This window comes from Pan troglodytes, chromosome 21 (genome assembly GCF_028858775.2).
Source record: "Pan troglodytes isolate AG18354 chromosome 21, NHGRI_mPanTro3-v2.0_pri, whole genome shotgun sequence".
Classification (NCBI taxonomy): Eukaryota; Metazoa; Chordata; class Mammalia; order Primates; family Hominidae; genus Pan; species Pan troglodytes.
Window position 1 is genome coordinate 20399171 of NC_072419.2, and position 23787 is coordinate 20422957.

General features: G+C 41.1%; 1 protein-coding gene across 25 annotated transcripts in view; it reads right to left on the bottom strand.

The window, feature by feature from the left end:
• The window catches only part of SEL1L2 (SEL1L2 adaptor subunit of ERAD E3 ubiquitin ligase), a 166212-nt gene that overhangs the window by 23079 nt on the left and 119346 nt on the right, over positions 1 to 23787 (bottom strand). For 14 of the 25 annotated variants that reach the window (XM_054674852.1, XM_054674851.1, XM_063803005.1 and 11 more), the window contains 7 exons: positions 15717 to 15770; positions 15200 to 15259; positions 15027 to 15108; positions 13543 to 13697; positions 12601 to 12657; positions 5073 to 5141; positions 3588 to 3665 (listed from right to left, as the gene is read on the bottom strand). In XM_054674852.1, the coding sequence (XP_054530827.1) occupies positions 3588 to 3665; positions 5073 to 5141; positions 12601 to 12657; positions 13543 to 13697; positions 15027 to 15108; positions 15200 to 15259; positions 15717 to 15770 (555 nt within the window). The remainder of the gene's footprint in view (positions 1 to 3587; positions 3666 to 5072; positions 5142 to 12600; positions 12658 to 13542; positions 13698 to 15026; positions 15109 to 15199; positions 15260 to 15716; positions 15771 to 23787) is intronic. The other 11 variants (XM_063803018.1, XM_063803016.1, XM_063803012.1 and 8 more) reach the window with 1 other exon arrangement.

Below are 23787 nucleotides of genomic sequence, written 5' to 3' on the forward strand. Positions count from 1 at the left end.
GTGAAGAAGGACGTGGTTGCTTTCCCTTCTGCCATGATTGTACATTTTCTGAGGCCTCCCCAGCAATGCTGAACTGTGAGCCAATTAAATCTCTTTCCTTTATAAATTACCCAGTCTTGGGTATGTCTTTATTAGCAATGTGAGAACGGACTAATACAGAAGGGAAGGAAACAGATATGAAAGGAGGGAAGGAAGAAGGGAGAGAGAAAGGAGAAATGTTAGAATAGCAGGGACAAATTACTTTCTCCTCTAAGGGAGTCCCTGGGATCCCAGGGACTCAGTGAATTACCCATCACTGTTTAAGGCCCAGCGTACCTATTTAGAACTTGTCAGGCAAAGAGTGGCCAGTTCAGACACCTGCAGGAACCATGCCGGTGATATAAGAAATAAAATATGCCAGGTAGTGGAGACAGTGGTGCAGATGGAGACACGTGGAGTCCCTGCCCTGTGTGAAGGCAGCAGCAGCTCTCAGTTCCTCTGCTCCAGCTGGTTGGTGCCACATGGAATGGCAGTCCTGTTTCATCAGCGTTTGCCATTTTCTTTTTTCTTTTTTTTTTTTTTTGAGACAGACTCTTGCTCTATCACCCATGCTGGAGTGCTGTGGAGTGATCTCAGCTCACTGCAACCTTTGCCTCCTGGGTTTAAGTGAGTTTCATGCCTCAGCCTCCCAAGTAGCTGGGATTACAGGCATGCACCCCCATGCCTGGCTAATTTTGTACTTTCTGTAGACACGGGGTTTCACCATGTTGACCAGGCTGGTCTCGAACTCCTGACCTCAAGTGATCCACCAGCCTCAGCCTCCCAAAGTGCTGGGATTTACAGGTGTGAGCCACCATGCCTAGCTAGCTTTTGCCATTTTCAAGAAAAGCTAGATGTTTAGATTTGGATGTGAATTTTACTCATTTATTTTTATTTATTTATTTATTTATTTTTTGAGACAGAGTCTTGCTCTGTTGCCAGGCTGGAGTGCAGTGGCATGATCTCAGCTCACTACAACCTCTTCCTCCCGGGTTTAAGTGATTCTCCTGCCTCAGCCTCCTGAGTAGCTGGGACTATAGGCATGTGCCACCATGCCCAGCTAATTTTTGTATTTTTAGTAGAGATGGGGTTTCACCATGTTGGCCAGGATGGTCTCGATCTCTTGACCTGGTGATCCGCCTGCCTCAGCCTCCCAAAGTGTTGGGATTACAGGCGTGATCCACCATGCCTGGCCAGTTTACTGATTTTTAAAACACTTTCTGGGCCAGAAAAACCATATGTATAGCCAAACCCTGCAGTATACACCTGCTGTTTTAGGGTGTAATGCTCTTGCTTAGGTTAACTGACATGAAGCCAGGGAGCAGATAGGCATTTCTTTGGCAAATATGTAATAAACCCCTGCCCTGGACCCCTTTATTTAATAACCCCCTGGCAGGACCTTTGCCCTCCTCTAGTTGAGGACACATGGCTTTTGGACAGGAGGGGAGAAGCCACAGGTAGGAAGCAGTTAAATCCCAGCAGCAGGAGTGAACGCAGGGTAAGTTCAGAACAGGAAAGAGATCATGTGAGCCAGCAAGGGCAGGGGCAGCTCTGTGGATGGAGGGAGGATTGGGCTCCGCTCTGGGGATGAGTAGGACTTAGAATAAGAGAGTCTGGGAAGGGGAGGCAGATGACAAAAGTATGGAGATGGGGACGGGCCTGACATGCTCAGGGCGCAAGAGAGAACTGGAGGAATGTGGTCCAACATGGGCACAATGTCACATACAGTCACTGTGCTTGTTTCTAAGTAAATAAGACAAAAGATGTTGTAAAATGTGTAGCTCTGTGTCATGGTATTGATATCATTTAAAAACAAATTTAGAAAGCAGTTTTTAAAAAAGTAGTAAGAGTGAGAAATCTAATAAATTGTTCAGGCGCTGATCAAGAAGTATGTGGCCATCTCCACCTAATGCCATTTAGAATAATTACCTTAATTGTAAGTTCAGATTTCCTTTGTAAAGGAAAGTAGCTCGGGTTCAGCGCACCGGAGACCCAGATCACTGCTGGTTGGTTCCACAATCCTGAATAGCTTGGAATCTGGGTTAATTTACATTCCCATCTCCCTGGCATTATTCTTATGGGCTGACAAATCAGTGTTATTTGCCAGATGATAAGAGATTTTCCTTGTTACTCCTTTTCAGTCTGCTCTTCCTTGTCATCCTAATCTAATGGTACTTCAGATAACTGCCTTTCTGAGCAACAATTCCATATAAATTACAAAGGAGAGGAGCAGAGTACTAGCCTTCTCAGTAATTTACACCACAATAGCAGCAGCTCCGAGGTGCTAGTCACTTATAAATAGGCTCCTAAAGCAGTGTGTGGGTTTTTAAAAACTGAGAACAGTTGAAATGATTCCTGGTTTGAGCACATCTTTACTGCCAGTGTTCCAGTATGCAACTGTAAGACAACAAAATGCTTCCTACTGTGCAGGGTTAGAAAGTTTACCAAGGCCATTCGCCAAGAACAGGCCGATGGGTGTGGGATGAGGGCATTTTTTATGCATGAAAGGGATTCAAAGGAGTCTACTAAGTCTTATCTGACAGATACCAGCCTCACGGACCCCAGGAGCAGAGGCAAAGACTTCGATGCAGGAGGCATATTATACCATTTCGATCGTCCCTCATACAGCTAATTCATTCTGTCTGGGATGTGCTTCGAAGTTCACTCCACTTTACTGGCCCCAGACTGCAAAAGATAAAAGCGCCCTTACTGTGTGCCAGGCACTGCTTTAAGTACTTCACAATATGAAGCACAGCCTTGTGAGCAGCTGGGACTACAGGTATGTGCCAGCACGCCAGGCTAATTTTTGTATTTTTTGTAGAAATGGGGTTTCACCATGTTGCCCAGGCTGGTCTCAAACTCCTGAGCTCAAGCAATCTGCCTGTTTCAGCCTCCCAAAGTGTTGGGATTACAAGCGTGAGCCACTGTGCCTGGCAGGCAAATATTCTTAAATTCCCATTTTACAGATGGGGAAATTGAGGCACAGAGAGGCTAAGTAACTTGCCCTCGTTCACACAGCTAGTCAGTTTTAGGGCTGCCATTCAAGCCAGGGATTCTGTCTCCAGATCTCTATTCTCAGTCGCCTTGCCCTGGCCTCCTCCCTGACAAGCTCCCGCCTGAGCCAGAGGGAGCTCTGGCCTTTGGATGAGATGAGACTGGAGAAAACTGGACATTCCTAGGATGTCTTTGTCTTGAACTTCCTGCAGCTATTGATTGGATTTTCCCTTCCTCTGTCCTCATCTCTTTTGTTTCCTGTTCCTAAGCTAGATGGCCTCATCTACTGCATAAGGGAGAGGGGAAAGCTGAACTTCTGTCTGGCTGAACTTCTGTCTGGCCGCCTCCTGGCCTCTGCTAGGGCAGCACAAGCCACTGCCATTTTTCATTTTCCAAGAAGGCAAGTTGTAGCTTCCCTTACTCCCATCACCAGTATTATACTTCTCCAGGACACAAAACTCCTTACAGGCCCATTATCTGGGCTTGGGACTTCGAAGTCAATTCTTTGGCACCAGTCTGCGTGTAATAAAAGCAATTTGTGTGTATGTGTTTACAACAGTGCATTGAGGACATACCTTACTGGCTGCCATGGAAAAGTACTTGAAGGCAGTAGTGTTATTTTGCGGCACGGCAGCATTCCCCTCTAAATACATCTAGGAAGAAAAATGAAAAGAGGATAGAAAAAACAAAATAATTTGAGAGTAATGCAAATATTTTAAAATGAAATAGAGGTAACAGTGGTACAACATATTGAATGTAGTAAATGCCACTGTAAATGCCACTGAATTGTATAGAGTGGTCAATTTTGTGTTATTTACATATTTACATTTTACCTCAATTTAAAACAACAAGAAAAAGTAAGAGTACCATTTATTACAGACTTCTGGAGTGACCCTGCCTGAGGGCAAAGAAATGGACCCTGTTTGTGTTTTCTCTCTCTCTCTCTCTCTTTTTTTTTTTTTTTTTGCATCTACATTTACTGTATGTTGCACTTAGGAAGCAGGACATTCGTCCCTATGGTTACTAATGCAAATCGGCTGCAGGGAGCCAAGGGTGGCACACAGGGGAGTGAATAGTCTTTGAAGGAGACAGAAGAACATGCCTTTCCACGGGAACCCTCCACCAGGCTACTCTGCAGCCACAGGAGGCCTCTCATCAGAGGTGGCATAAGGATAGCTCTGGTCAGCCTGGACCTGATTCACACTCCAGCAGTAGAGGAGAGAAGGGCCTGATTGGGCTGAGACCTGTACCGGTCTCCAGCGCTCAACCAACCTGGATCTCCTCTTACATATTGGGGAGCAGGGTGGTCATAGGCTCATAGCTACGCTCAGAGGAGGAGCCCTGGGCCAGGTGCACATTTTTATTTTATTTTTTTATTTTTGGAGACGGAGTCTCCCTCTGTTGCCCAGGCTGGAGAGCAGTGGCGTGATCTCAGCTCACTGCACCCTCTGCCTCCCAGGTTCAAGTGATTCTCCTGCCTCAGCCTCCCAAGTAGCTGGGATTACAGGCACCCGCCACCACACCTAGCTAATTTTTGTAGTTTTAGTAGAGATGGGGGTTTCACCATGTTGGCCAGGCTGGTCTTGAACTCTTGACCTCAAACAATCCACCTGTCTCAGCCTCCCAAAGTGCTGGGATTACAGGCGTGAGCCACCGTGCCTGGCCAAGGTGCCCTTTTAAGGCTGCTTTTGGTGCCCCAGATAAAGGCTGCTGTTATATGGGGCTTCTTCCCAAACTGTCACCTCAAGAATATCACCCTCGGGTTGCAGCCAGATGTCCCACTTAGCCGCTTCCGTGAAAGAGGCCTGCTGCCCTGTCCCTCTACAATGGGTTCAATGAGCTGGTATCATTAATTTGTTAGATTTTTAATTTTTAAATTTAAATTTTAATTATTTTGAGATGAGGGTCTTGCCATGTTGCCCAGGCTGGTCGCCTGTGCTCAATGATCTTTCCACCTCAACTTCCCAAGTAGCTGGGACAACAGGCACACGCTGCTATGCCCAGTTTAATTTCTTAGGTTTTTAATAAATGAAAACAATGAATCAAGATGAAGCATGTACCTTTCCTATAAATGCCATGGCATTTGCACTCCCGGCCTTTGCTGCCTTTAAGAAGTAGTGTAATGCTTTCTGGAGAGAAAAGGAACAGTGTTATTGCTAGTCACAAAATAAATCCTTCAAAACAGCTTTTTGAACCAAACTTTATTCAATATGCATTCAATAAATATCTATGGTGCTTGCCACTGAGCTTAAAAAAAATCTGTGAAATGCCCATTTTGTTCAAGGCACTATTCCAACCAAATGCATTTTCAACCATAACCTGAGGAGTGGGAGAGTGTCTATATCTCTTTCTTACATATAATTTTATAACATGAGGACTTGCTTCTTACATTTGGAAAGCCACGATGGGAATGTAGCTTTGTAGGGTGAGATGAATCCCAGCTGTGAAGCTAAATAGTCCATTATTTTGAAAAGCAGCCTTCTCTGTTGACACTGTGTACTTAATGAGGTTTTACTGTGGTTGGCAGAATTGGATACACAGTATCCTAATGTTTGTAGGCAGAGTAAGACCAGACACACTTGGCCGGCTGCTGAGATCAGGTCTTTATGCAGAAGTGAGCTTTGAGACAATTCCTTCTGACTCAAATTGAAGGAGGCCAGTAAAGCCTCTGATTTTGTCTAGGTCGTTACATTAAATGAAGCACTCTGTCTAGAACACATAAGGGCTGACCTTGTCCCTTGCTGCCACACTCCCTAGGCCTCATCTCGACCTTCCGGAAAGCCCCTCCTCGGAAACGATGTAGAGCAATAAAAGAAATCAGCCTCAAGAATGTGGTATGAAACCGCTCTTTTTTTTTTTTTTTTCGAGATGGAGTCTCACTCTGTCGCCCAGGCTGGAGTGCAGTGGCACGATCTCGGCTCACTGCAACCTCCATCTTCTGGGTTCAAGTGATTCTCCTGCCTCAGCCTTCTGAGTAGCTGGGATTACAGGCGCCCCCCCCGCCACAATGCCCGGCTATGAAGCCACTTTTAAAGTGTCTTGTTAGGATACGACCTTTCTGCTCTTTAAAAAGTCTTGATCAGGTTGATGTGCAAAGACGTTCCTTCTCAAAGAGAAGAGAATGTTTAAGGAAGAACTGCTGGTCGTTATTTTACATGGAAGTTTGCTGTAGGAATGTTGCTAACTTCTTTGTGGGCATAAGTACAAATGCTGCCACAGTTAAACCTCATGGCGTCATGCATCCATTCATCCATCCAGCTCTTCCAATCTTCATTTACCCTTTCAAAAACTTGACTGAAGCCTGCTATATATAGGATAGTATGTTACGTATTATAGATGATTCATAGATAAACAGAAACATGATTCCTACATTTGCTCCCTAGCAATGTTCCTGAGAAAGAAAATATATATAAACAGCAGTGAGATAGTAGGTAATAGGTGGTATAAAAGAAACTCCGTAAGGAATTAGAAGGGAATAGAATAAAAGACATTGTATCCAGTTCTCCTATAAGTTTTTGCAAACTTTTTCTTACCTAATCTTCACAATAGCACCATCAGAGGGTATTATTAATATCTGATCTTATTACCAACATGTCAGAGTCATGCTGTTAGTACTGCAGATCAATAAGCAGCTCACCACTCTGTCTCCACAGTATACAGAGGAGGGCTAAAATGATCGAGGCCTCATGAAAGATGGTGACAAGTCACCAGTACAGAGGCTAGGGGAAGAACCTGAGCAAACGAATGGGGATGGGAGTGGCCAAGATGTGTTCAGAAAATAGTGATTACTTCGGCGTGGCTGAAATAGAACATCCAAAAGCTAAGACTTGCAAAAATAAGATGGTGCCATTACTATAAACAATCTTGAAGACTAAGCTAAGGATTTTATTTTTTTAATTAAAAAAAATTTTTTTGAGACAGAGTCTTGCTCTGTCACCCAGGCTGGAGTGAAGTGGTGTGATCTTGGTTCACTGCAACCTCCACCTCCTGGGTTCAAGCGATTCTCCTGCCTTGGCTTCCTGAGTAGGTGGGACTACAGGTGCGCGACCACCACAACTGGCTCATTTTTGTATTTTTAGTAGAGATGGGGTTTTGCCATGTTTGCCAGGCTGATCTTGAACTCCTGACCTCAGGTGATCCTCCCATTTCGACCTCCCATAGTGCTGGGATTACAGGTGTGAGCCATCACACCTAGACGTAAGGATTTTATTTTATTTTATTTTAAAAAATAGAAAATAGAAGCCACTGAAGATCTATAAATGTTAGGGAATCCTGAAGATAAAATGCCTGGAATCATCCAAGTGTCAGCTGGAGAGGAGAAAGTTATAGCAATGTACAAGTTACTAAATGAGAGAACACTAATATCAAAAATAAAAGTGTATCTCATGAATCTCTCTACTGAGCCATGACCAAAATATGTCCCCAGGTAACTGTGTAAATTACACAAATCACATTATCTCCTGGGCTTGGTTTCCTTATTCAGATTCTCCTCCTCTGTGATCTCACGGCACCTCATCCTGTCCGTATTGTGGCATTCATCCATTGATTTCATTATTGACTTATTTTGTCTCCTCCAATGTTGAATCCTCTGTACTTAGCATAGTGTGGGCTATATGTTAGGCACCAGGAAATGTTTCAGAAATGAATAAATGTATGAATGTCTATCCATCTGTAAAACAAGGCAGCTGGACTTTAATCTTTATAGGCTCTTCTAGCTCTAGTATTATGATTCTGTAAAATCATTTTCAAAGTCCAGTTTAGTAATTTGGCTCTCAAATATCTTGTAATAGAGACTTCTGAAAAAAGTTTCATTCTGGGAAATCAGTGAAATTTTAAAAGAAAGTAACTTGTTCTCCTGAAGCAAATATAAATCCTGGAGTTTTCCCCACCCTTAAATATAATGATTTGATAAAGACCTAAAGGAATTGAGACTCTGTCTCATACACTGCTCCACTGTCATGGCTTACTTAGTATTTCATTCCCTTTTTTTTTCTCATTTTTAAATTTACATGTCCTTAATACTATTGCTTCGACTATATAAACCTTTATTAAACACCACGTGAAACTACCACCAAGCAAGCTACCTCGATGGATATACACGAGCCAACCTGAGTTCTTGCTCTCGAAGAGTTAAGATCAAGTATTCATCCATCCATCCATCCATCCATCCATCCATCCATCCATCCATTCATCCATCCTTCCTTCAAATATTAACTGAGCACCCAACATCATATTTCACTGATTCTAAGATGTACATCTCCTCCCACCTCACTTCCATCAGGACATATTATAATATATATTGGTAAGTTTTCTTTTTTTCTTCCTCAGATAATAAAATACTTGTGTGTCTTACAATTGGTGGTGTCTTAGTATGAAATATAGTACGCCCCAGGTATTACACTAAGTAAGTAAAGTTTTATTATTTGGACCCATATCTCTCTTTTTAAAAAATGATCATGGTTTTTCATTGGCTCTAAGAAAATCTGTAGTTTAACCAGTTTGTAACATTTCCCCTAGAATGAAATGCCAAGAAAATGTACTGTTCTAAAAACATTTATGAATATATATGTATTTTCTTTTTGAGATGGAGTCTCACTCTGTCGCCAGGCTGGAGGGCAGTTGCGCAATCTCAGCTCACTGTTACCTCTGCCTCCCAGATTCAAGCGATTCTCCTGCCTCAGCCTCCTGAGTGGCTGGGACTACAGGCGTGCACCACCATGCCCAGCTAATTTTTGTATTTTTAGTAGAGACGGGGTTTCACCATGTTGGCCAAGATGGTCTCAATCTCTTGACCTCATGATCTGCCCGCCTCAGCTTCCCAAAGTACTGGGATTGCAGGCGTGAGCCACCGTGCCTGGCCTGAATACTTCTTTTATCTCTTGCTCTGTAGAACATCCTGAGAAAAGATGGTATTAGCTCTTTTTCTAAATTTTTAAATGGGTGGTAGGATAGACAAAGCAGTTGCCCTTACAAATTTGATATTATTCCTCTGCTAGGTTTAATTTAATTACACTTTATCCATTTTAATAATATTCACCCAAACATCTCGCTTTCCTAATCCAATTTATTCTGAGCCTTCATATATTTAGAAATGCAAATAAAATTAAAATCTATGTGTAGAAAATTCAAGATAATGTAATCAAGAATTGCATATACAATATTTTTCACTAATTAAGAATTTGGTCAGGGAGAGGGTAAAAATGTTTTCTGTGATGACAACTCATGAGAGAGATTAGTTCAACCAAACAGTGAGGAAGGAAAAGAAAGGCAAGCTAGTCATTTCCAGGTATCTTGAAATTTAATTTTCTGAGCAGTGGACTGGAGCATCATATTTAAAGAGAGACTTATACTAATAATTCTCTTTGGTGGACTGAAATATTAGCATACTGGCTCAAGTGGTGGTCTTCAGGCTGAGGACTATAGTTAAAAATAAGGTATTGTATATTTCAAAATAACTAGAAGAGAGGATTTTGAATGTTCTCACCCCAAAGAAATGACAAGTATTTGTGGTGATGGATTTGCAAATTACCCTGGTTTGATCATTACATAATGTATACACTACATTTGCATACATATGTATATATTACATAATGAATGTATTATGTAATGATCAAAACATCACATTGTATCCCATAAATATGTACAATTATTATGAGTCAATTAAAAAAGAAAATAAAAAGAAAAGAAAAGAAAAGAAAACATTATCCTGTCTGACGAGGAGAGACTTGGAAAGATGAGAAGCGAGGTATGAAAAGAGCTGCAGTAATAGCCTTTTGGAAACTGGATTTATCTTTGTATCTTCCCTCTCCCTTATGTATCTCCCCTGCCATTCCAAGTTGATTCTGGAGCAGCTACACTATGGTATGTTGCAAGAATGACCACAGTACTTTGCAGCTCTGCCCATTGAGAGGAGAAGCCCATTTCCCTACCCCTCCAAGTTTGCTGGCCTTGTGATTTGCTTCGGCCAAAAGAATGTGGCAGAAGTGACTTGTCAGTTCTGAGCTCAAGCCTCAAGAGACTTCTGCTCTGGTGTTCTTAGAACTTTGACTGCCATGTGGAAAGCTTGGGCCAGTTGGCTAGAGCATGAGACCACATGGAGAGGGGCCCCAGTCATTCTCGCAGTCACAGATGAAGCCATCATAAACCAGCCAGCTCTAGCTAATGTTCCAGCTAACTGCAGATGCATGAGCAAGCCCAGCTAAGATTAGCTGAGCCTGGCCCAGATCAGAATTGCTCAGCTGAGGCTAACCAAAATTGCTGACCTGCCAAAATCATGAATTAAATAAATGGTTATTATTGAAAACCACCTAAGTTTGGGACTGTTTTTTTAAAATGCAGACAAAGATAACTGATAGATAAGTCAATTTGTCTTAAAGTTTGAGATTTCAACTGGAGTTCTCCATTCAAGTTCAGGGTCATTAGGCTGAGGGGAGAAGAAAGGACCAGCCTGTGCTTACCCGCAAAGAGTACCTGAACCACAAGGATGGCTCTGGAATTAAACTCATCTTCTTGGGATATGTGGAAGCAGGAGGCCCAACCCACTATCAGGAAGAGCTAAAGGAAACTGAGAGATCATGTCATTTCTTCTTCTTGCTTTATAAATGAGGGAACAGATTTTAGAGGCTGTTTTTTGTTTTGGCCTGGGTCAAATAAAGTTTAATGGAAAGAGCTCAGGTTTTGATTTCTGAAGGCCTGAGTTCAAATTCTGCTCCTTAAACAATCTTACTTCCCAGCTGTGAGCCTTGAAGCAATTTACTTTATGTCTCCAGGCTCTGCTTCTCATTTGTAAAACAGATGTAATAAAACCTCGTGAATGAGCCCACAGGCGATCCTGGCTGGGCTCCTGGGTGACACTCAGCTGCCTGGCTGCTACACAGCAGCTCTGGGATCCTGCAACAGCAGCCCTGGGATTGCACTTCGTCCTCACCTGGAGGCAGCTGCAGCTGCCATCTGGTGACCACAGTGGCTGGAGCTGACTGAAGTACCAACTTAGTGGGATTTTATTGCACTGTACAAAGATTGGTTTGTCTTCCCTACAGCTGAAGCTAGGATGCCCTCACATCCAAATTTCATGTTTATGGAAAATGAGGACATCTTCCTAGTTACACATTCTACGATTAACATGAGAAACTCATTGCAGGCTGAAATCTGACAGAGTAAAATTATGAATCCAGATATTTCCATCTAAGAAGCTAGAACTTTGGTTATGATTAAGATGAAAGAAAATCTATGGATCTTCAACCGAGCCGTCTTGGGGTGCGTATGCTTATTTAAATTCCTACCTATTTTATCACATTTTATGAAATGACTTCGACATTTACCTGATGTTTACTGGATCTCATATAAAATACAAATTATAGTACCAAAGACACATCCATAAAATAACACAAAATGAAATGCAAAGTAGTAACAGATTACTTTTTTAGGTAATAGCCTTATAAAGTTGTTGTTTCTATCACTTAGCCATTGGGACTATGTTGAAATAGGCTATATGTTCCTTTGAGACAAGGAGCATGTGGCTCCTATAAATGAAAAGAGCAGCAAAATCATCTTTAAAAAAAAAAATCCAGTTACTTCCCAGGTATGTGGTGATGTAGGGCCTTGAAACCACTATCAAAATCTAAGCAAGAACTCATCCCATGACCCTGGCATCTTACAGAGGAGGATCCTGTGTAGGTCAAGGTGAAGTTCATTTGTTCATTTGCTTTTTTCTTCGCTACACATTTGAATGGTTAATTAACTTATTTTTTTTATTTTTTTTTATTTTTAGAGGGAGTCTCGCTCTGTCGCCCAGACTGTAGTGCAGTGGCATGATCTGGGCTCACTGCAACCTGTGCCTCCCAGGTGCAAGTGATTCTCCTGCCTCAGCTTCCCGAGTAGCTGAGATTACAGGCACGTGCCACCACGCCCGGCTAATTTTTTGTAATTTTAGTAGAGACGGGGTTTCACCGTGTTCGCCAGGATGGACTCAATATCCTGATCTCGTGATCCGCCTGCCTCAGCCTCCCAAAGTGCTGGGATTACAGGCATGAGCCACCGTACCTGGCCGGTTAATTAACCTTTTAACCTCACTGGGATAAGGTAAGGTTAAGCAAAATGATTGAAAGGAGCTTTGCAAATGTATAAGGATGTTTAATATATTTTTAATTATATTAAAAGCAATCTGTCTTCTGATCTAGCCAAATGGGGATGAAGTTGCCTCTCAGACTCGTTAACGGTGATCCCCAGGTGGACTCTGCAGCTGGCCTTGGGTGCAGGCCGGCAGGTGGGGATATTCTCTCTCCTAATCCCAGCCCGAAGTGCGTGTGAGTGGGCAGAACTAGGTTCTGTTGGAACATGGATACCCCCCTGCCTCGATTGCTCCTCAGAAGTCCCTTCCCCTTTGTTCTTGAAGGCAGGTGGGTAAGTGCTCCCTCTGGAGAACTTAGTTCTTCCTAAGAAGCTGGGAAGCATAGCTGACCAAGGAAGCATCAGTGGGCTTTCTGAGCAACTCTTCCACCTCTCCCTCCCCCTGCTTTCACTTCCCTGCCAGCCTCCCTCACCACTACCTTCCCCACCCCATTTGACTGGATCTTGAGATTGACTTACGTAGTAATCCTGATCTAGACCTTTCCTGCCAATTAGATGTAATTGTCCAAGAGAGACCTAGGAATGATGAGTTTGGAAATGATTTTAGCAGCAGTATTACTTTAAATAAAGAAAACATTTATGTGGTGATTTTACTTTAGTATGTTGATTGTTGGACACGTTTGAAATGTCCTGAAAAAATCAGGGAAACATTCCAGACTATATCATTTATTGGGTAATTGGTTGCTGCTGGACATATGGCTTCCTTAGTGGCTGGAAGCTGGTCTTCTGGGGTACAGAAACACCCAGGCACATAAAGCTAGGGGCCTTAGCTCTTGGCTCTCAAAGATCATGCAAGTACTGTCCCATTCCCAAAAACAGAACCTTTCTGGATTGCCGTAGTTTATTCATACTAAAACCAACATTGGGGTCGGGCGCAGTGGCTCACGCCTGTAATCCCAGCACTTTGGGAGGCCGAGATGGGCAGATCACGAGGTCAGGAGATCGAGACCATCCTGGCTAACATGGTGAAACCCTGTCTCTACTAAAAATACAAAAAATTAGCCAGGCATGGTGGTGGTGGGCACCTGTAGTCCCAGCTACTTGGGAGGCTGAAGCAGGAGAATGGTGTGAACTCGGGAGGCAGAGCTTGCAGTGAGCCGAGATTGTGCCACTGCACTCCAGCCCGGGCAACAGAGTGAGACTCCAACTCAAAAAAAAAAAAAATTAATTTTTAAGGAAGAAATGCAAAAAAGTTACTATTATTATGGCAACTAGTTCTCCAGTGGGCTACAGGAACTGTAAGTAGCAGGGAACAAAACAGGAGTAGGGTGAGAGAGGAGGGCGGGTCTCCCCCCATTCCTATTTAGGATGGGGCATTGTTCATCCCTCCAGGACTCAGAAAGAATTAAGCCCCTTGTAATTTTCATGTTCTAAAAACTCAATCTCATCTGTATACATTACTTGTATCTGAACATCTCCTCTTTCTGCCAAAAATTTATAGTATTGGTATATGTCCCAATCCAAAATCTCACTGTTAGAACTCAGATTTTCAGGTCTTTCCGTTAGTCTCACTTTTTCCACTGGAACACCTTCACTTTTTTCAAATGTGTCAGCAACTGTGAATAAAAACAAGCCAGAGAATAGCTAGAAAACAGAGGCTGCAAGAGATAACAGTCAATTTAGTGAAAACACCGTTAGCTTATTATCTTAAATTGTGCAGAAATCTGTTCAACTAATAGAGACAGAAGACCCATGAAAAATAGAAATTTTCAGATTTTTGGCCAGGTGCGGTTGCTCATGTCTGTAATCCCAGCACTTTGGGAGGCAGAGGCGGGAAAATCACTTGAGGTTAGGAGTTTGAGACCTGCCTGGCCAACATGGTGAAACCCCGTCTCTACTAAAAATACAAAAATTAGCCAGGTATGGTGGTGCATACCTGTAATCCCAGATACCTGGGAAGCTGAGGCATGAGAATCACTTGAACCCAGGAGGCAGAGGCTGCAGTGAGCTGAGATCGAGCCACTGTGCTCCAACATGGATGACAGAGGGATACTCTGTCTCAAAAAAAAAAAAAAAAAGTGCAATTTTTGTTTATTGGGTTCTCTAGTTCTTCTTTGCAACCTATACAAGTATGGTATCAACTTATATCAGACTCTACTGAAGATCTTGACCAAAAAGACTCAAGGAAAGGGGATATTTTAGGAGCAGATAACTCATTCCATTCATAATTTTTTTCTGGGACTAAGACTATAATATAGGAATAATCACTGCTCTTTAATTACTTCCTATGGATAGTCTGAAAATAAATATAAAGATAGATATGCTTGAATACACCTAACAAAGTGTGCAGTTTGAAATATATATAGTAATTCCAATTTCATTAAACACATGAAATGATCTCGTTATATACAGCATCTTAAATTCAAAACTAGTTTTTTTCCTCCTTCTTTCTTTTCTCAGATCCTAATAGTGCCAAAGATGTGTGCTTAGACATTATTCTGATTACATTTAGACTAATGGTTGCTTGAATTGTTCTCATATGTGGTGACAGATACCTCCAATGTATACCTTACATTCATTCCTTTAGGAATTTTTGGCAGTCATCCCATATTCTGAATGTTATATTTAGGGAAACTGCTTAATATTTATCGGTGCTACATTCAAATTCTCAGTAAGGAAAGAACATCACAAAGGCAAGTAAAACAGAATTGTTTGGGGATACATATTAACAAAAATAAAAAATGAGTATAATCTTTTAAAACCATTTGGAAAGTAACTATTAGGGAAGCAGAAACTGTATTATATTAAAAGAATTGTATTATAACATATTAAAAATGTACACTTTTGATATTTTCATAAGTTTATATCAATTGAACTGTTATTGATTTATTTTTCTAATTCCTTGGCAACTGTTTATTTTAAAATAAATTATGTGGATTACTTACTATAATCTGCCACTTTCTTGTAATAACTTAGGGCAACTTCACAATTCTGTAGAACATTGATTCCCGACAAATATCTGTACCCCTAAAACACAGACAGATGCATTCTTAATATTCAAGACAATGCTGTATTTATGGCATACAAATTTGGTTCCAAGAATATTTTGTTTACAAACCAAAATCATCTGGGACATCATGTTTCCTCCAGCACTTCCAAAGGTGTAATATATCAGTGCCTAAAGTAAAAACAAACAAACAAAAAACCCCCCAAACCAGGTTGGCCATTTAAATTTGAAACTCAAACCAAGTATTCCATTTTTATTCCTAGCTCCACAATGACCCATTGAGTTACTCCAAAATAAATTTCAAATTTCACTCTCCTTTGTAAAGATGTTTGCCATTTATTAGGGGTTAACTAATCTCTGGAGTCTGTGATAAGGGCATTGTATAAGATATTTCATTTAATCATCATAATTTCCTTATGAAGCAGATATTATCTATCTTCAATAAAGAGGCTGACTCATGAGGCTTTAAGAAACTTATGGCATAAGAACACTAAATTTCTTTGACTATTAAGTTGGTGCTTTCAACTACTACACTAGAGTGAGCCCCTTTACTTAATGAGTAGATTTTATTCAATGTCCCTTTTAGAGAAATCAATTTTGTTCCAGAATAAAACAGAATGATCTTTACCTTAGCTTGATCATATTCCATTCCTATTCCATAAGAAGACAAAAATCCTAATGCCTAAAGCACAAAAGAAGAAACAAAATTTAATAAATCAATTTATTTCCTAATTATCTATATGGATAAGGGATATCTTAAATGTCTGCTTCATAATAATTTGCATTGTTAATTTCTTTCTTTCTCTTTTTTTTTTTTTTTTTTTTTTTTGAGACAGAGTCTCACTCTGTCGCCCAGGCTGAAGTGCAGTGGCGAGATCTCGGCTCACTGCAATCTCTGCCTCCAGGGTTCAAGTGATTCTCCTGCCTCAGTCTCTCGAGTAGCTGGGACTACAGGCTCCAGCCACCACGCCCTGCTATTTTTTTTTTTTTTTGTATTTTTAGTAGAGATGGGGCTTCACCCTGTTGGCCAGGATGGTCTTGATCTCCTGACCTCGTGATCTACCCGCCTCGGCCTCCCAAAGTGTTGGGATTACAGGCGTGAGCCACTGCTCCCGGCCTCTTTCCTTTCTTTTCTTTTCTTTTTTTTTGAGACAAAGTTTCAGTCTTGTTGCCCAGGCTGGAGTGCAATGGTGCAGTCTCAGCCCACTGCAACCTCCACCTCCTGGGTTCAAGTGATTTTTCCTGCCTCAGCTGCCCAAGTAGCTGGAATTACAGGTGCCCACCACCACACTGGCTAATCTTTGTATTTTTAGTACAGATGGGGTTTCACCATGTTGGCCAGGCTGTTCTCAACTGACCAGATGGGGTTTCATCTAAGGCCAGGCTGACCTCAAGTGATCCACCTGCCTCGGCCTCCCAAAGTGCTGGGATTACAGGCGTGAGCCACCACGCCTGGCCATTGTTAATTTATTTTTTATACTATAACAGCACCCTTTTACATTTTTATTAAGGCTGCAGGAATTTGGGAAAGCTCACAATAGTGGGAGGTTTGTGTAATATACGTGAATATAGGCTAATTCTTACTGTGCTTTAGTATAAATTATAGCAATAAAACCAAGGACCCTTATATACTTTCCTTTCTTGGAAACGAAATATTTTTCCTTCAATATTTAAAACATTTAGGCTGGGCGCGGTGGCTCACGCCTGTAATCCCAGCACTTTGGGAGGCCGAGGTGGGTGGATCACGAGGTCAGGAGATCGAGACCATCCTGGCTAACACGGTGAAACCCTGTCTCTACTAAAAATACAAAAAATTAGCTGGGCGTGGTAGCGGGGGCCTGTAGTCCCAGCTGCTCGGGAGGCTGAGGCAGGAGAATGGTGTGAACCCGGGAGGCGGAGCTTGCAGTGCACCAAGATCGCGCCACTGCACTCCAGCCTGGGTGACAGAGTGAGACTCCGTCTCAAAAAAAACAAAAAACAAAAAAAGCCCATTTAGATTTGGATACTTTTCTTCACATTATTTTTAACGTGATGGATGTAAAATATTCAAACAATAACAAATATACAGAATAAAAAAATGAAAGGCTGAGCACAGAGCAAGATGATGGAATAGGAAGCCTCAGACTGCATTCCCTCACAGGGACAATGATTTAATTATAAATGATCAAAAAAGCCTTTTTGAGAACTCCAGAAACCAGTTAAGAAGTCATAGGACAGCAGGCAAGCTCAAAGCCAAGAATAGTCCATGAAACAAGTAAGAAAAGCCATTTAATTTCACCCATGATCCCTCCTCCCTCAAGCCAGCACAGCTTGGTGCTTTCAGGAGAAAAAGCCCAACTGACAGTTTCTACCTTGGGAGGGAAAGAGAAGAAAGGAACACATGACTTTTCAGGGGGCTGTTCCAGTGACTGGTTTTTTTCCTCACCTAACTCACAGTGCTGACAGAGCCAGTATATTTTCCACCCCTAGGGGCTACTGAGAACAAAAGAGCTCAATGGCTTACTGCAGTGCCAGAGAACTTGCAGTACCACAGACAGAAGGAGAAAGAGATTATAAACTCCTGGAAGAAAAAAAAAAACTGGCAAACCACTCTAATTGGGAAATAACTTACACAAGCCCAGAGAAGATGCATCCCCAGAAAAGGTTCAAGAAGCTCTCAGAATTTTTAACTGTGCTGATTGGTGAAGACCTTTCACATACGAAGCTAGTCTATAAAGACTAGGAGAGATAGCTGTTTTTTTAAGTGCACAAATCGTAGCAAAATAATAATAATAACAACAACAACAACAACAACAACAACAAGGCACACCAGGAAACAGGAAAAGATGGTCCTATGAAAGGAACAAAATATCCTGAAATCAACCTTAAAGAAACACCAAATAATGAATTACCTAACAAATAATTTAGAATAATCATCTTGAAGAAGCTCAATGAACCATAAGAGAATACAGAAAACAAAATCTGGAAAATGATGCATGAACACAATGAGAATATCAACAAAGAGAAACTATTAAAAAAACAGAAATTCTGAAGCTGAAGAATACTATATCTGAATTTTAGAAATGCACTAAAGGAATTCAATAATAGAGTTGATGAAACTGAAGAATCAGCAAACTTGAACATAGGTCATTTGAAATTATTGAGTTAGAGGAACAAAAAGAAAAAGGAATGAAGAAAAGTAAAGAAAGCCTAAGGGACTTATGGGATACCATCAAGTGGAACAATATATACATTATGAGAGTCTCAGAAGAAGAAGAGAGAGAAAGGGACAGAGAGGATATTTGAAGATTTAATGATTGAAAACTCACAAATCTGAGGAAGGAAATAGGCATCTAAATTCAAGAATATCAAAGGATTCCAAGTGAGATGAACCCAAAGAGCCCCAAACCAAGACACATTACAATCAAGTTTTCAAAAGTCAATGGCAAAGAATGTTAAAAACAGCAAGAGAAAAGCCACTGGTCACATAAAAGGAAGTCCCTGTAACATTATCAGCAGATTTCTCAGCAGAAACATTACAGACCAGAAAAGGATGGGATAATATATTCAAAATGCTGAAAGAAAAAGCTGTCCAGGCCAGGCGCGGTGGTGCACACCTGTAATCCCAGTACTTTGGGAGGCCAAGGTGGGCGGATCACAAGATCAAGAAATTGAGACCCTCCTGGCCAACATGGTGAAACCCTGTCTCTACTAAAAATACAAAAATTATCTGGGCATGGTGGTGCACGCCTGTAGTCCCAGCTACTTGGGAGGCTGAGGCAGGAGAATCACTTGAACCCAGGAGATGGAGGTTGCAGTGAGCCAAGATCATGCCACTGCACTCTAGCCTGGTGACAGAGCAAGACTCCATCAAAAAAAAAAAAAAAAAAAAAAAAGGAAAAGACAAAGCTGTCCCCAAAAACACTATATTTGGTAAAAGTGTCCTTCAAAAATGAAAGAAGAATAAAGCCCTTCCCAGACAAACAAACGCTGAGGGAGTTTATCACCACTAGACCTGCTTTGAAGGAATTGCTAAAGGAAGTCCTATAAGTTGAAAAGAAAGGACTCTAGAACTCTAGAAAGCAACACAAAAGCATATGAAATTATAAAGCTCTATGAAAAGGTATGTATGTAGACAAATACAGAATCCTGTAGTATTGTAATGGTGGTGCATAAATCAATTCTGGTATACAATTTAAAAGACAAAACATAGAAATAATTATAACAATAAAACTACATTTAAAGTATATAAAGTAGTAAAAAGATGTAATTTGTGAAGCTGATAACACACAGTGGTGGGGATATATAAATGACTTGAGATTTTGTGTGTGATTGACATTGTCATTATCAGTTTAATATAGATTGTTATAAGATATTTTAGCCATCCATTGTGCCTCATGCCTGTAATCCCAGCACTTTGGGAGGCCGAGGTGAATGGATCACCTGAGGTCAGGAGCTTAAAATCAGCCTGGCCAACATGGTGAAATGCCATCTGTACAAAAATATGAAAATCAGCCAGGTATGATGGCAGGCACCTGTAATCCCAGCTACTTGGGAAGCTGAGGCAGGAGAATTGCTTGAACCTGAGAGGTGGAAGTTGCAGTGAGCTTAGATCGCACCATTGCACTCCAGCCTGGGCTACAGAATGAGACTCCATCTCAAAAAAAAAAAAAGTATAAGATATTTTATAAATTCTTCATGGTAATCACAAAGAAAATGTGCATCGAAGATGCACAAAGAAAATGAAAAAGGAATCAAAGCACACCACGAAAACAAAAACAAACACACACAACTAAAAACAAAGGAATGCAGTAAGAGAGGAAAAGAAGGACAAAATAACTACAAGATGTACAGAAAAAAATAACAAAACAGCAATAGTGATTCCTTCCCTATCAGTGATTGCTTTAGACGTAAATGGATTAAACTCCCAAATAAAAAGATATAGAGTGACTGAATGAATAAGAAAACAAGTTTCAGGTATACACTGTCTATAGGAGATTCACATTAGTATAAGGACACACATAGGCTGAACATTAAAGGATAGACAAAGATATTCCATGTGTCAAATTATGCCCCTGCTTAACAGACAAGATGGACTCCCTGTGGCTGAAAAGCTGAAAGCAGAACCAAGAGTTACATGGCAGGGTGAAGAAATGGTCACACTTTCTGTGTCCTTGGAAAGCATTATAAAACCTGTTTTTCCACAACCAAGTCAAAGAACAATTTCTGAAAATAACTGCAGCTAGAAATTCCTCAATTGACCCCAACAGACCACCTGGTGCCTCCCAACTGAACACCTGGAACCAGCTAATTAAGAGAGACTGGTGAAATGGTCATTTAATCAAGACTCTGTTCCCCACTCCCCTGATTCCCCTCCCCTGCCCTGTGTTTTTGGCCTTTATAATCTCCAACTTTCCAACTCCCACCTCAGGTCACACTTTGATTTTGCACTGAAGGCTGCATCTCTCCAATCTGCAGATTGCTTTTAGAAAATAAAGTTCCCCCTTTTCCTCCACAGAACTCATTGATCTTTTGTTAACACAGGCAAATGGTAACCAAAAAAGAGCCAGAGCAGCCCTACTTACATCAGAGAAAACTGACTTTAAGCCAAAAATTGTCCTAAGAGACAAAGAAGAACATTATATAATGATAAAAGGTTCGCTTCATTAGAAAGATGTAACAAGTATAAATTATATGCATCTAAGAGCAAAGCATCCAACCATATGAAGAAAATATTGACAGAACTGAAGGAAGAAATAGAAAGTAACGCAACAGTAGGAGATTTCAATACCCCACATTCAATATTAAATAGAACAATCAGATAGAAGATCAATAACAAAAGACCTTATTGTATTTACACAATAAGATCCATTACAGACCAGTTGGACCAAACAGACATATGTGGAACATTCTACTTTACAGGAGCAAAAGTCTACATTATTCTCAAGGGCACACAAAAACAGTCTCCAAGATAGATCATATTTTGGGACAGAAAACAAGTCTCAACAAATTTAAGAATATTTAAATCATACCAAATATCTTTTCCAAACCCAATGGAATGAAACTAGAAATCAACAGCAAAGGAAAACAAAAAACTTCACAAATATGTGAAAACAAAATGACATATTCTTGAGCAACAAATGAGTCAAAGAAGAAATCACAAGGGAAATTAGAAAACATCTTGAGAAAAATGAAAACAAACAACAAAACACACCAAAACTTATGGATGCTTTACTGCATCCCATAAGACGCTAAGAGGGAAGTTTAGAGCAGTATATAATATAAAATGCATTACTAAAGAAGATCTCAAATAAACAACCTAACTTTATACCTCAAAGAACTAAAAAAAGAACAAACCAGACCCAAAGTTAGCAGAAGAAAGGAAGTACTAAAGATTAGAGTAGAAATAAAAGAGACTAGAAAGCCAATACCAAGAAGTCAACAAAACTAAAAGTTAGGTTTTTTAAAAATATCAACAAAAGTCTGGCCAGGTGCAGTGGCTCATGCCTGTAATCTCAGCACTTTGGGAGGCCAAGGTGGGTGGATCACCTAAGGTCAGGAGTTCGAGACCAAGCTGGCCAAAATGGCAAAACCCCGTCTTTAATAAAAATACAAAAATTAGCCAAGCATGGTGGCAGGCACCTGTAATCCCAGCTATTGGGGAGGCTGAGGCAGGAGAATCATTTGAACCCAGGAGGTGGAGGTTGCTGTAAGCAGAGGTCACACCACTGCTCTCCAGCCTGGGCAACAGAGCAAGACTTCGGTTCACAAATCAAAACAAACAAACAAAAAATTAACGAAATTTGCAAACCTTTAGCTAGATCAACAAGACAATAGAGAAGACTCAACAAAATTCAGAAGTGAAAGAGGAGACATTACAAATGATGCCACAGTAATAAAAAGGATCATACTGTTATGAACAATTATGCACCAACAAACTGGATAACTTAAAACAAATGGATTAATTGCTGGAAAAATACAACCTACCAATACTGAGTTTTGAAGAAATAGCAGATCTGAACGATTTGTAACGTAATCAGAAACCTCCCGACAAAGAAAAGCCCAGGACCAAATGGCTTCACTAGAGAATTCTACGAAAAATCTAAGAAGAATTAACAGAAATCCTTCACATTTTCCAAACTTTCTATGAGGCCAGCATTATCCTGATTCCAAAACTAGACAAAGACACTACAAGAAAACCATAGACCAATATACCTGAATATTGATGCCCAAATCCTCAACAAAATACTAGCAAACTGAATTCATGGCACATTAAAAGGATTATACACCATAACCAAGAGGAACTTACTCTTGAAATACAAGAATGTTTCAACATATAAAAGTCAATCAGGCTGGAGCAGTGGCTCATGCCTGTAATCCCAGCACTTTAGGAGGCCTAAGTGGGCAGATTGCTTGAGCTCACGAGTTTGAGACCAGCCTGGCCAACATGGCAAAACCTTGTCTCTATAAAAAATATGAAAATTAGCTGGGCATGGTGGTGCATGCCTTTATTCCCAGCTACTTGGGAGGCTGTGGTAGGAGGATGAATTGAGCCCAGGAGGTGGAGGTTGCAGTGAGCCAAGATCACGCCACTGCACTGCACTCCAGCCTGGGGAATAGAGCCAGATCTTGTCCTAAAAAAAAAAAAAAAAAAAGCCAGTTACCATAATACAACACATTAACTGAATGGAAGACAAAAGCCATTGATGGATAAAAAATATTTGAAAACTTCAACATGCTTTTGTGAGAAAAACACTCAACAAACAAGGACTAGAAGGAAATTGCCTCAACATAATAAAAGGCCGTATATAAAAGCTTACAGCTTACATCATACCCAATGGTAAAAAACTGAATGCTTTCTAAGATCAGGATCAAGGCAAAGATGCCCACTTTTGCTACTTCCATTCAGCATAGTCATGGAAGTCCTAGCCAGAGCAATTAGGCAATAAAAAGAAATAAAAGTTATCTAAATTGGAAAGGAAGAAGTAAAATTATCTCTATTCCCAGATGACATGATCTTACACGTAGAATTCCTAAAGATTAGACACACACACACAAACTGTTAAAACTAATAAATGGACCAGGTGTGGTGGCTCACGCCTGTAATCCCAGCATTTTGGTAGGCTGAGGCGGGTGGGTTGCTTGAGGTCAGGGGTTTGAGACCAGCCTGGCCAACATAGCGAAACTCCATCTCTACTAAAAATACAAAAAAATTAGGCAAGCGTGGTGGCAGGTGCCTGTAATTCCAGTTATGCGGGAGGATGAGGCATGAGAATCATTTGAACCTGGGAGGCGGAGGTTGCAGCAAGCTGAGATCGTGCCACGGCACTCTAGCCTGGGCAACAGAGTGAGGCCCCATCTCAAAAACAAACAAACAGGCCGAGCACGGTGGCTCATGCCTGTAATCCCAGCACTTGGGGAGGCAGAGGTGGGTGGATCACAAGGTCAAGATATCGAGACCATCCTGGTCAACATGGTGAAACCCCGTCTCTATTAAAAATACAAAAATTAGCTGGGCACGGTGGGGGGTGCCTGTAGTCCCAGCTACTAGGGAGGCTGAGGCAGGAGAATGGCGTGAACCCGGAAGGCGGAGCTTGCAGTGAGCTGAGATCACGCCATTGCACTCCAGCCTGGGCGACAGAGTGGGACGCAGTCTCAAAACAAAAACAAAAACAAACAAACAAACAACTCCCCCCCCCCACACAAAAAACTAATAAATG